Here is a 13,531-nt window from a genome sequence, read left to right as displayed (position 1 = left end):
CCAGAGATTATGTGCAAGTCAACAGTTGAGTGAATTGTAAACCATTTCAGCAATGGCACAGGCTCCAATTGCAGGCTTCCCACCTGCTTCTCTGGTCCTTTTCCTCATCCTCAGTTTCTTCCATCTCCTCAGGTTCCTCAGGACTTTCATTCTTCTGTTCGTCCTCCTCCTCTTTCAGGTCTTGAAGTTCTTTGGTCTTCTTTAGACCTTCCTGGTATCTGGAGATCAGAAAGAAGCAAGTGAGTCTGGAATAGCCCGTGGGGGGGACTGGAGTGAGCCTCTCCAAGGATACATACTTCCCGTGGTTCCACACAACAGGAAAAAGCTGGGAAGCTCCACTGAGCCTCAACATGGCTTATGTCAGTACAATTTCCCCTCACTCCTCAGTCATCCTTCCTGTTTATGTGACAATGTGACAAACTTGACAGGGGGAAAAATGTGGGACAGGGTCTCCTGCCTAGGTTCGTGTCCAACAGAACATTCCGTAGAGATAAGACTGCATCTCCTCTTTGCATAATCTTGGAACTTAAGCTATTCGGCTGTAGAACAGCCCCCCTGTCACAGGTCACTGGAATGTTTTTCAGAGATACCAAGCCTTGACCTAGAGAGGCATTTGGTAAATATTCACAAAGCTAGCACAGGAGTTTGCCCTCACACTTTCCAGGGGCAGATGACAGTTGTGAATGTAAAGACAGGCTTTCCTGGAGCTTTCTGATGTCCTTCTCCTCAGGACTGCTCTGAACATAAGCTATTTACTGTTCCACAGCTGGGCAATCCCATTAGTGTGTGTGGGAAGCTGCTCCATGCCATTTTGAAGGTGATTTTCCATCTAGAGGTCTGTGCCCAAGCCCTGATCTATGCTGTCACCCAGTGACAAATAGCTGGTCCTATTGAAGCTCATTTAGACAAGGGGATGGGTGGAAGTGGAGAACTCCAGTTTTTAGGAAGGGGTGGCCAGGGAAGTTCTAGGCAGCAGAGACGCAGCTGCCCCTGGGCATTGCTGGCAGCAACATGCCCATTATGCACATGTCAGGAAGTCTCAGGCACCACCAAGAGGAACCTACCCTGGGCCCCTGATTTCCAGACCATTCTGGGCAGTGGCATTCTTGTGGCTTTGAGCCTAAAAAGAGAGTAGTCTAGTTATTGTCCAACCACACCCTCTGACCCTGCTTCCTTCTTTCTTTCCTGTGGAACAGTCTCACTCTTTCCTATGGAGTTCCTTCCAGGCCAAGCAGGCTCTGGGGCCATTGGTTGCTTCCCTAATGCCCCTAAGAAACAGGAGAGGCCGTGGGAAGGTACTGTCTGAGATCTGCCAGGTGCCCTTGGTGTGGCTCAAGTCTGACTCACCCCTTGTTGTAGGCCTCTTCCTCCATCCTGGCCTTGGTCTCTTGGCTTATCTCTTCCAGGCAGCTCAGAGGTGGCACAGGGGCTGTGGCTTCACAATCTGCCTCCCCATTTGTCTTTCCACTAATGAGAAGAAGGAAGTACAGGGTGTCATTTCAGGGAGAGTTTGATTGTCTGTGAACAAAACCATGCCTCTGGCCTGATTTCTGATTATAAGGAAAATTTCAGATTTAAAAAACATCTTGCTACCCTGAGACAAGATTTTATAAAGGCTCTATTCCACGAATCCTCCCTGAAAAAAATAGCAAAATCACATAACTTCCCAGTCTCCTCATGCTCTCAAATCCACCTCTATACCGGTTTCAGGAAGTGCTGCAGACAAGTATCTGGAATTTTCCAGAGCTGAGATGAGGAAAATATAGGCATGTTCTGGGTCATTCCTTACCTGTAGTCCATCTTGAGCCTCACGACTCCTACCCATTGTTTTCAATATTTACAGAGTATAGTAAAGACATGGGCATATTGTAATGTGGAATTTTAAAAGAGGAAATAAGAAAAAAAATTGGCCAAAAAAGAGGAGAAATTTCTCACCAATCCCCAAAGAAAAATAAACAGAAAGCAAAAATACAATTAATTACAAATTCTAACACTTTATGAACAAAACCTTGGCATGACAAGAAATAGGAAGAGAATATGTTTAATGTAAAAGGCCAGAAAAGGCTCTCTAAGGTGCTGCAATTGAAGCTCATGCTTGAAAAATGAGGTTCAGCTCAGGGTATCCATGGCACTCAAAGACCACCTCAGACAGAACTGAGACACAAAAGTGCTGAAGAGGAGGAGTCGGGCAGAGATTAAGGTAAGTGTCCAAACTGACATGTCAAGCAGACAAGAGGATATACCCAAGACAGGTGAAAGAGAGCTCTTAGCAGGAAATATTAATTTGGTGTCCTCAGATATACATGCAGTTCAAAGCTATGGAAATGAACAAGATCTCCTAGGGAGAAAGCATGGAAAAAAATGAGAAGACCCAGGAGAAAGCCCCAGGCCCAGGTAGCTCTGCACTCAGCTGGGGAGAGGAGCGGGGAGAGCAGGAGGAGAAGCTTGCAAAGATGGAGCAGCAGCTAGAAGGGTTGGGGGATGCCAGGAGAAAGTGAAGCTTTGGGAGCCAGGAGGGAAATGTGTCAGGATGGGAGAGCTTCTCATTGCCTTCTAGATCCAATAGGATAGATAAGATGACTGGCTATTAGACTTGATAATGGAGAAGTCAAAAGAAACCCCGAGGTAATGCTAAGAGAAAAAGATAGCTGAAAAAACTTAATAAAGAAGTGTGTGTGGGGGGGGGGGTGACAAAGATGGAGACACAGGTGCTCATCTGGCCCTGAAGGGGAATGGAGGGGAATATTAGAGGGAGCCCTCAGCTGAAGCAGCAGGTTAGAGGATGGGATCACAGTTGGATGCAGATAGAAATGATCTAGCAAAGGGATTAAGAGGGATAACCAAAGGTTATCTTAACTAAAGGTTTCTTTAACTAAAGAAACCAAGACCTGAAAAAAGGCAGAGGAATGGCTCCTTGGTTATAACCAAGAGCAGAAAGCAAAGACAGTGGCTGGGGATTGGTGAAGGAAGATAGGACGTCCATCCTGTCACTGAAATGTTCTCTATAGAAGGTAATGTCATCTGTTGAGAGGTAGGTGATCCCGGGGAAGGTCTAAGACTACATACAGTGCAAGAAAATAAATACCCTAGAAATTCTAGTAGCAAGGCTGGGCGTGCTGAGATCATCTTGGGGTTATGGATGGGTCCCAGGCTCAGTGGAAGTGTCCTGATGGGACACACTAGGGAAGGTGCCTCCCCCTAGAGATCCTGCAGCCCACCTGGGTATCCAGAATCCCAGTGGGAGTAATATGGCCACGGAGGAGCCCTCAAACAAGGCCAAACTGTGAGCAGAGCCTTCTGGCCCAGGTAAGGAGACATCACAGCTGCCCTCTGTCCCTGAGCTCTTGGGCAGGGTTTGGGAGTGAGCCTTCCTTCTGTTCTCCATTCTTGGCATAGGTCTTGTATTCCTTAGTTTTCACTCAGACCTTGAAAATTTACATTTCATCAAGCTGGAAGCCAAAACCCATTATGAACAAGAATGATAACACTCTAAAAATACCAGCTATTCATAACATTTCTCTTTTTGCAAGTTACATTATCCACTCCCTTCCATGTGACCTTTACCTAATGTGCAGTTTCCTACTTGTCCAGATGACTGGAGCAAGAGAAGAAAAACATAGCTATAGCCAAGGGCAGGGAGAGTGACTCCTTCATGAAATACATTTAGAGAGCAGAAATGAAGTACTGGTATTACACTCTTTAATGTCTTGTACTTACAGCTGTTGACCTTCGAGGTTTAGTGTTAAACAAGAGCCAAGGAGGACAATATATTATAGAGGAAAAAAAAATCTGCTTGAGGTAAATAAACCTGGGTTCAAATCCTAGCTTCAACACATGCAAATTATCTAACCCTCTTGAAGTTCAGATTCTTCTACTACAAAATTATAATAACAATACAGACTTGATGGATGGTGTAAAAAGGAAGAAAACTATATAAACTTTCTGGAATATGACACTGAGAAAATTGTCTTTATTACTGTGATTGGTGCCATTATCTTGTAAATGTGTCAGTAAAAAGTTGAGACTCTTCCAAACCAAAAATACAGGCAACAATTATCTATATCCTTAAAAGAGAGAACTTGATATGGATTGCCTTGACACTTCACAGTGAGGGGAACCATAAATATGAACTCATTTCAAAAATGGAAAATTTGTAAGTTTATAAAAATTATTTTAATGAATTTCTACTGTATAATCTGTCGACACAGTGACCCTGAGAAAGACTTTTACTATGCCTGGCTCATTGTTCACAAGGCATTGACATTTTTGCTTACATAGCTAGGAAACCAATTTTACTTACTTTTTTTACATATGTGTGTCAGGTTCTAAGAGTTCATTTAAGACTCCTGGATAACCATATCATGTTTTACTGTCTTCAGTTTGGCAGATGAGGAAACCAAGGCTTAGAAGAGTTAAACAATGAGGCTGAGAGCATAGCTCCAATGTGCCCTTGTGCAAGATGACACCCAGCCACGCTTTGACTGCACCGACACCCTTGAGGATGGATGGAGTTCTTATCCCAGCTGATGGGCAAGAACTCAAACTCAGGTTGACTAAGTGACTTGCCTAAAGTCACGTTATTAGTACTGGGATCCTTCTGCCTTCAATTGCATGTAAAGATTCAACTTCCAGGCCACTTTGGGTCCACCCTTTTAATAGACCTTTACCTAGTGGTGTGCAGAGCCGAAAGACCATTTTGAATGAAGGAAGTAATTCCCACCAGCAGGCCAAGGATGTGGCCTTTCTTCTGCAGAATGCTGATCAGTGTGAGATGGGTGGACCTTTGTTTAATGTGGGCAGAGTGGGTAGGAGTGGCGGTGGCAGAGATGCATGAAATAGGCAGTGTTTGTTGTCATCTCCTGATCTCTAGAAGGCCCAATAGTTCCCTAAGTATCTTCTCCAACTACCTGGAAGTTTCAGCTCAAACTGATCTCCTCTATGAAATTTATTGCTGATATCTTTTTTTCCTCTGAAGCCTCCAGTTAAGGTGGATTGGAACCCTCCTTCCCTCTATGCTCTCACCACACCTTCATAACACTGTAACGCAGACAGGCCATTTTATATACATCTACCCAGCCCAGCCCAGCCCTGGGTGAGTAGGGGTTGGGGGAGAAGACAGGACTGTGGTGGAACTATGTTTGAGTTAGAATGGTGCCTGGTGCACAGAAGGTGCCTTTGAGTGTTTGTTGCATTGTCCTGAATTCACTATGATGTATCCATTCCCTGGGTATGAATTCTGTGAACTGGGCAAGTCTTCTCTGTAAGTATTTTCCCCAAGAACTCAGTGTTTGGGCTAAAGCAGTCTGTATTCATGTCTGTAAACCTATGTTGAGCACAGTTGATGGCTACTGTAGGGATTTCTGGGTGAAATACAGATCTTGGCACTTATTCCTAGCTTTGGAAATTCTGTGAATTCATTCAAATGTGGGTTATTGTTTTCAATGAGCTCAGCTCTTAATAGCATGTGAATTAGGTAGTCAAAATACGTTGCTGGTGGGCATATTAGATTGAATTGTCCCCACCTAGTAAAAAATATTTGAAAGTGATTCCAGTCCTTTTCAATGGACACATCTGTAATGTGTCTAAGACATCTCTGCTCGCTTGGCCTAGCAGACCTGAGGTAGCGCATCTTCTTCCCTCCTTGCTAATCATTTTATATTTCTGAGGCTGCAAAGCTTATTTAAGGGGACAATTTACTTACTTACTGGACAAATTTAGTGTCCTGTACAATCTTTAAGAAATTTTCCTTGACTTCTTCAAAAGTGTACATGTGATTTTAGAGGTCATAATTAGCACTACAGTGGGATACATAAGCAGAGTGATTACTTTTATGAAGTGTATTCTGGTCCCTTAACCAATGTTTTCTTCACATACCTTGTCTTTCTGCCATTCCATTATTTAGTAATATAATAAGATTGCAATGCTTTTTCCTCAATAATATGGATAGGGTTGCTAGGATTCATTAACTGTGAACATCCATATCCATTTTCATGTTGTTGCTTATTGTTGGCTGCTTGGGGATGTATTAAACACTTCTAGTTTCAAGACTTCAGATGGAAAGCACTTGGCACCTTTAGTAAATCCAGAGGGAGGAGCACTAACAGTCCCTGGTCTCTCCTTTGAGTCTTCTCTCCTATTTGCAGTCATGCTTATTTTGATTTTGCTTCCAACTGATGAGTCAGTCTCAGCACACATGAGGCTGATGGTGGTTTCTGGTTAGCTTCCGGAGGCAGCTTTACACTCCCTCCTGGGAACCTTTAACTAGCTTTAATGCTCACTCAGATCCTTCCTTGCCTGATTCTTAACCTATGGGAAGTTAATGTCACCAGTGATTCTAATCCACTGACATTCTAGGTTTGGGGTTCTGCTTGCAGCCCCCAACTTTACATCCTAGATTCTCCTACTAAGTGCATGTTCGTGTACACTGGCTTGGCTGGCAGCTCACAGGTGGCAGAACATCAGTTTTCAGAGTCAGGCTCCGCCTCAACATAATTAGAAGCCTGCAGTGGCCGGCTTCAGAGGACCCTCTGAAAGGAGAGGGATGAGAGGAAAAAGTGTAGGGAGCTCCTCATTCAGGGCCTATGTGACCGTTTCTGGAAAGATTTTGAGACCATAGAGTAGGCACTGTGGCTCTGGGGCTTTGGTAGGATTCTGTGGCTTTCACTTCTTCCACATGGTTAATTTGTCACTTTTTGCCAATTTCCCTGTGATCAAGAAGACAGTTGAGGGGAGAGGACATATTGCATAATGAAGGACCTGTGAGGTTTTTTTTTTTTTTTTTTTTTTTTTTTTTTTTTTTTTGCCAGTCCTGGGCTTGGGCTCAGGGCCTGAGCACTGTCCTTGGACTTTCTCAAGGCTAGAGCTCTCCCACTTGAGCCTCAGCACCACTTCCGGCTTTTTTCTATGTATGTGGTACTGAGGAATCGAACCCAGGTCTTCATGCATGCTAGGCAAGCACTTTAACCACTAGGCCAAACTCCCGGCCGACCTGTGAGTTTTTAAGAGTTAAGTGAAGTGGCAATGGGGTTAAACACCAAGCAATCTTTGCCAGTAATCAGAAGGAGTCACTAAGTGAGAAGTGAGAGGCTGCAATATAGAGAAAGGTGAGGAACTCAGGCTGAGTGTGGGAGCTGGGAGCCTGGACTGTCACAGCACAACGTTTCCTGTAAGGTTAAGCCAAATGTTTCTAATAGCAATTGAAAACAAAGGACTAAGGTTGTCCAAAGGCAAGGAAGAAGGAAGAGTAAGATATCTGTTCCACCAAGTGAGGAAAGACACATGGGGAAAGTGCTGAGAGGTAGCAGCTGTGATCCAGATGTTTCCCAACAAGTGAATGAAAGAAATGAAAAAGTAACTTATAAATTCTTCCGAGTACATAGAAACAGTCTGTCTTGCTCTGGCTAAAGATGAAAAGATCTTCCAATTGCATCGATGCCTACAAAAGCCAGGCAAAAGTCATATCGGCTGCTATCCCAACACTCATTTTCCTTCCTACTGCTTAACAACACACGTGCTCTACCCTCCCCCCCCAACCTACCCCTGGAATTTAGTCTTCTTCATGGACTTTCTGTGCTTCAGCAGAAGTTGACCCTCTCCCCAACTTCATGAGCAGTTTAAGTCCACAACAATGAGCCCATTCCCATGTTTGTGGGTGGCTTAGAAAAGGACCTCTTTCCCAATTTGCTGGAAAGCTAAGAAGGAAGACTCTGAAAAGCCTTCTGCATCTGCGCCTAGAAATGAGAGGAGGAGGAAGTGGTGCCCATCCAGACATGTCCTGTCTGGAACCCCTGGAAATAGCAGTCATTTGTCATAAACCTGATGATGACGTCAACATAGAAAGTGACCAGAGGCCAGGGAACTGCAGAGAATGAGCTGGAACCCTGCTGTCCACACTGGAGAGGTCCTACCCCTGTAGTTATTATTTAAGCCCTGTGGAAACAGTGGGGGCTAACTACCAGGGACCCTGGTGGTCTGTCCTGGACCTTATTTAGACTGGGTACACTTGGCTTCAAAATAGCATCTCCCTGGGTTGAGAATGTTGCAAAATGGCTCTGGGATTGTTGTGGGCCTCAAAGTTTCATGCATTGCCCTAGGACTTCCTTTTCTTTCCAGTGCATTTTGGAAGTGAGGATGGGAGGAGAGATGAGCTGGGGAATGACTCCTCATGGATTCCCAACATTAAGAGGAAACTCAACGAACTTACTTTTCCAAAAGTGCAGGCAGTGCTGGGGTGACAGGTAGGTTTCCTTTGCCATTGGGCGATTCTGACTGGACAGAGAAAAACAAGAGATAGAAGCAAAGATGAGAAACAAGGGAAGCCAAGGTTCTGAGAACTCTGACGAGGCTGCCCCTCCACGCCCCTCCCTCTGCACTTTCTCCTCTCTCCTACTTCCCACTCTGCTCCGAGTCCATGTGTGCATTCTTCTTCGGGCTTTCCCTGTGTGCCTGTCCTCATTGTCACATCCTTCGGGCACCTACAACTGGCTCCGTTTTTTTTTTTTCTTTTCTTTCTCTTCTTCTGTGTTTCCTCAAGTGGAGAGCAGAGTTTACCCTTGGAGCTCTCATTCTGAAGGACAACCATCAGTTTTCTCTGTTCCATTGTTTGATTGTGACTGAACGTCAGTGAGCCTGGTTCCAAAAGCAGATCCCAAGTTCCCGCAGGGGCAGGAGAAAGACATTTGCAAAAGCCCATCACTGAGACATTTTTCCTCATAGAAAAATGTCTTGGTTTAAAGAAATTGAGATGAATATTTTTACTCATGATTTATACATTCTTTCTACAAAAATATGAAATGGTGGACTGGGGTGTAGTTCAAGAGGTAGAGCATCTGCCTAGAAGCATAGGAACCTGAGTTCACATTCCAGTACCACAAAGATGAAGAGAAATAAATATAAAAAGACCAATAACAACATGTCAAAATAAAAATGAATAAAAGCTCCCTTTTCTATATCACTGTCTAGAGATAACTATTATTAATAGTCTTACATATGTTCATCTCGAATTGTCTGTGTTCATATAGGCACACTCTTTGAAAATACAAAACTGGATTATACATATATGTATACACACACACACACACACGCTACTTATTCAGAATAAATTATTGACAATAGTTCTATCCCATAGAAACTCTGTGGTAATGGCATTGGGTTGCTTTCTGTGTTTCATTGTTATAAATAATGCTACAATGAATTGAGGCAGGATGATGCCAAGCTTAAGAATTCAGTCTATGAGATTTGAGAGCCTAGGGTTCAAAGATCTACCCTATTAGTCACTTCTCAGAGGCACTGCAAAATGTGTGTGGAGGGAATGAAGCATAAAAGAGTAACTGTTTAGATGAACACTTTTTGTGCTACCTGAGCCCTATTCAAGGTTTGGGGACCTTTTTAGAGCAGTGGAATATATGTGGTTTGGTCTACATTATGTTTTTATAGTCCATCACTCTAATTCAGTATTAGAAATTTCTCTCCTTTGTTGGCCTTGCCCCCATGTTGGTGCCCTCCCCATAACCATGAACTTCTGGGAGGCAGGTAGCATCATACTCACCAGGACTGGTAAGGAGGGGATAGGTGATGAGCTGGGTGATTGGCCAGGCAGGTTCAAGGCATTAAACTTAGGAACCACAGCAACGCTGACTCTCCGGCGGGGCATGTTCTGTGGGAAGACAAGTGACCTGGGCCCACTGTCTTGGAGGGAGCAACCATCATAGTTCTAAAGGGTTTGGGAAAAGCCTACTGGTTCCTAATATTCAGTGGATATTTTGGTTTCAGGGCAGTGATAGTGTTGGGAATTGGTAGGAAAGAATAATCAAAGTGAGGCCAAATTTTCTGTTGGAAATGAGTAATTTCTCAACATGTTCCTCTTTTAGGTAATGAGATCTTGAGTAATGGAATGGAAATGACCCTTCTTACAGCGTCCAAGTAATGCTGTAGATCATGTATAAAAACTGCCTATAGCAACAGTGAAGCTTATGTATCATATCACATTCACTTCAGGGAGGGTCAGGGAAATTACATATGAGCAGGAAAGGCAAGTAGCCACTTAGTCTAGGGATAAAAGCTTGGTAGAGGGTCTCAGGTACCTATGTATCCAAGAGTGAAGGATTGCTTAGGTAATCGCTGAAACTTTTTTCTAGTTCTGGGTCTTGAACTCAGGGCCTGAGCACTGTCCTTGGGCTTTCCTCAAGGTTAGCCCTCCACTACTTGAGCCACAGCACCACTACTGGCTCTGTGTACATGGTAACTGAGGAATCAAACCAAGGGCTTCGTATATGCTAGGCAAACACTCTACCACTAGGCCATGCTCTCAGCCCCACTGAAACTTCTGTCATTATCTGGGAGCCATTCCCAGTGTTCCTTGGACATGCATACCTTTCCCATTGTGAGAGACATGGACCGAGCTGTTCGAGGGACCCCGTCTTCTACAGCAGGAAGGAACAGAGAAAAGAACTTACGTAAGTTTTAGACTAGGCTCTAGCAAGACACGGCAGGTAAAAATTAAGTCAAGGTGTCTATGGGCCAGAACTGAACGTCAGGGGATGGGTCCAGGGTCTGGGTGTTGCAGACACTTCATTTTCTGAGATGATCGCCTTTGGAATGGGGACTCATGAACAAAACTTGTCTTGTTGATCAATGACACTGACTTCATTGTGAACTGATTTGTTTTTCTCATAACTCCAATCCATACTGGTTTAGAAATTATCCATTCTAGTTCTAATCTTTAATGTATTCCTTTAACGTTGAATATACCGTTTTATTTTATTTTATTTGCCAGCCCTGGGGCTTGAACTCAGAGCCTGGGCACTATCCTTGGGCTTTCTCAAGGCTAGCACTCTACCCTTGAGCCACAGTATCACTCTGGCTTTTTCTGTATATGTGGTGCCGAGGAATCGAACTCAGCTTTGTGCATGCTAGGCAAGCATTTTACTAATAGGTCACATTCCCAGCCACTATTTTAAATGAATCAAGATTTCTATTATTTTCCTGAATAGAATATAAAATAACAGAAATCCCCTTTAATCTTAATTATATTCTTTTACTATTTTTATTTCATTGTGCTTTATATTTGTGAATTAGTCGTAATAATCTTTCATTATTAGTTATGCTCTCTACAATTGTTCACTATAATAGATCTACCCACATGCCTACCGATGCCTTTGACTGAAATCATTCGTTTGTGCATCCTGTTCTCTCTTTTGAATTCAGTTGTGCTGTTCTTTAAGTAAATCCTTGAGTTCTTCTTTCAGCAAGGAAACTAGTTGTCTCAAAACATCCTTACCTAGCCATCAGCCTTGTGTAACAATTTCTGTATAAGTGTCATTTCTAGGTTTATCCAGTCTTTAGATTGCTCTCAGGTCTTTGAAGAGGTTGATTCAGTATTTTCTTTTATTTTTTCATTTTTTATTATCAAGGTAATCGAGGGGATACAGTTACATTCACCAGATAGTAGGTGCATTACTTCTCACACATTGATACCCCTTCTCATGTTTTTGTCCCCATTTCCCTCCCCCCACCCTCTCCCAATCATCTTGTTTTCACCCCTTCCCTTTCCTATTTCAAATAAACAAACAAACACATATACAATATACCAGGTAAGAAAGTGAGATACAGTAACAATATGAGATTAACCAAAGGGCAACAAAAGAGAAGAGAAATAACATAATACATTAAGAACAACAATCACTCAATACTAAGCTCTTGTTTCCATATTGCTTCAGTATTTTCTGATGTTATGATTGCTTTTGAGTTATTGCTTTTGTCAGTCTTTGTAAATCAACTTCTTTCTCTGGTTACTTTTAAGTTCTTCCCCTTATCTCTCCCCTTCTACACTTAGCATGTACTTGTTTTTATTTCTTCTGTATGCAATTAGCTATGCTTGCTGAACCCAACTATGTGGCTATTTCTTTAGTTCTAGAAAATCTTCAGCTATTCCTTGAATATTCCCAGTCCCTGCTTTTCTCTCTGTAGATCACCTTATAAATGTACTGTAGACTTTCTCACTCTAAACTCCATATCTCATGTTTTATAGCGTATCTTCTATATTTTTAGTCACTATCTTCCAATCAAGACTATTACTCTGGGAAATAATGTCTGTCTATTCAGGAGGAGGAAATACAGCATGAGCTCTGTATTGGTTAAGGGCCTCAGCTCAGTTGTGAGACTTCTTCATTCACAAAGACTGCCACATAGCCTTGCCTAACTTTAGAGAGATGGAGAAGTATGTAAAAGAAAACCTGGAGCATTGAGAAGTTGCCTCATTTCCAGTAGCTACCACATTTATACCATTACTTTTAATAACCATATTCTTTCATTTTCATGTTTTCTATTTTTGTGCTTCCAATAATTAATTTTTTTGTTGTTCTAGAGTTTGAACTCAGAGCCTCCTGCTCATTAGGTAATCACTCTACCACTTTAACTGCATTTCCCAGCCTCTTTGTTTGTTTGTTTGTTTTTATAAAATCTTGAGCTAATTTTTCCATAGCTGGCCTCATCCAACTTCTACCTTTTAAATATTTGGGATTACAGGTGCTCTCCACCACATTCAAACGTTTTTTTTTTCCGGTCAGCCATGGGACTTGAATGCAGGGCCTGGGCACTCTCTCTGAATGCTTTTGCTCAAGGCTAGTATTCTACTTCTTTGAGCCACAGCAACACTTCCAATTTTTGAGTAGTTAATTGGAGATAAGAGTCCCATGGGGACTTTTCTGCCCATTCTGGCTTTGAACCTTGATCCTCAGATCTCAGCTTCCTGAGTAGCTAGGATTACAGGCATGAGTGACTTAGTGACTGGCTTACATTTAAAAGGAAAACAAGTAAAAAACAAAAACAACAAAAAACCAAACTCATAGCCTGGAAGAATTCATTGAACTATCTTTAGGAATAGACTCAATTAAACATGTATTACTTGAACATCATACACATAAATTATAGCTCAAGCTTTGCAAAACAAGATTATTTTAGAGAATGTTAGAATGAATAAATTTTAAAGGGTCTATCTCCCTTTATCCCCTATGCAAAAATCAGAAGTCATCTGTCAGTCTTTAATTTTTTAAAAAAGCATTTAGATTATGTTACTGTCTGATGTTCTTAGAATATAATCCTATCATCTGGTGGGATCTGATGAGTCTGATTTGTGGTAGATTGTGTGTGTGTGTGTGTGTGTGTGTGTGTGTGTGTGTGTGTGTGTGTGTGTGTATTCTATATAGTTTCATACTGTGGACTTGTCTTTGTGGAGGCTCTATTTAGAGGTATCTGTGTGTCCTGGCTGTGGTGTGTCTCTTTGGAGTGGCTGAGGGTGTTCCAGAAACACATCTGGCTGTTCTTTGTGGTTCTCTCTGCACATTGCATCATCATTGCTCCTTGCTATCACTCTGGGCAAGTACTTTTCCTATGAGGAAGGAGAAAGTATTTTTTTCCTACTAGAGCTTAGGGTGCAGGGGATAAGATTTTTCTTTGTTTCTCTGCTGGCTGGTGATTTTTTTTCCCCGAAGCAAATTCCATTTACTTATTTTTGTCTGTCCATGCGTCTTGA

General features: G+C 42.5%; 1 protein-coding gene across 2 annotated transcripts in view; it reads right to left on the bottom strand.

Moving 5' to 3' along the window:
- Positions 1-13,531, bottom strand: part of Irag1 (inositol 1,4,5-triphosphate receptor associated 1) — a 101,405-nt gene that overhangs the window by 2,315 nt on the left and 85,559 nt on the right. For both annotated transcript variants that reach the window (XM_090348151.1, XM_090348153.1), the window contains 5 exons: positions 10,372-10,421; positions 9,548-9,655; positions 8,204-8,268; positions 1,348-1,467; positions 84-218 (listed from right to left, as the gene is read on the bottom strand). In XM_090348151.1, the coding sequence (XP_090204277.1) occupies positions 84-218; positions 1,348-1,467; positions 8,204-8,268; positions 9,548-9,655; positions 10,372-10,421 (478 nt within the window). The remainder of the gene's footprint in view (positions 1-83; positions 219-1,347; positions 1,468-8,203; positions 8,269-9,547; positions 9,656-10,371; positions 10,422-13,531) is intronic.

The sequence above is a fragment of the Megascapheus bottae genome, chromosome 16 (assembly GCF_031878675.1).
Source record: "Megascapheus bottae isolate mThoBot1 chromosome 16, mThoBot2.hap1, whole genome shotgun sequence".
Lineage (NCBI taxonomy): Eukaryota > Metazoa > Chordata > Mammalia > Rodentia > Geomyidae > Megascapheus > Megascapheus bottae.
Note: the sequence above shows the minus strand (reverse complement) of the source record. Positions and strands in the feature narration are given on the sequence as shown.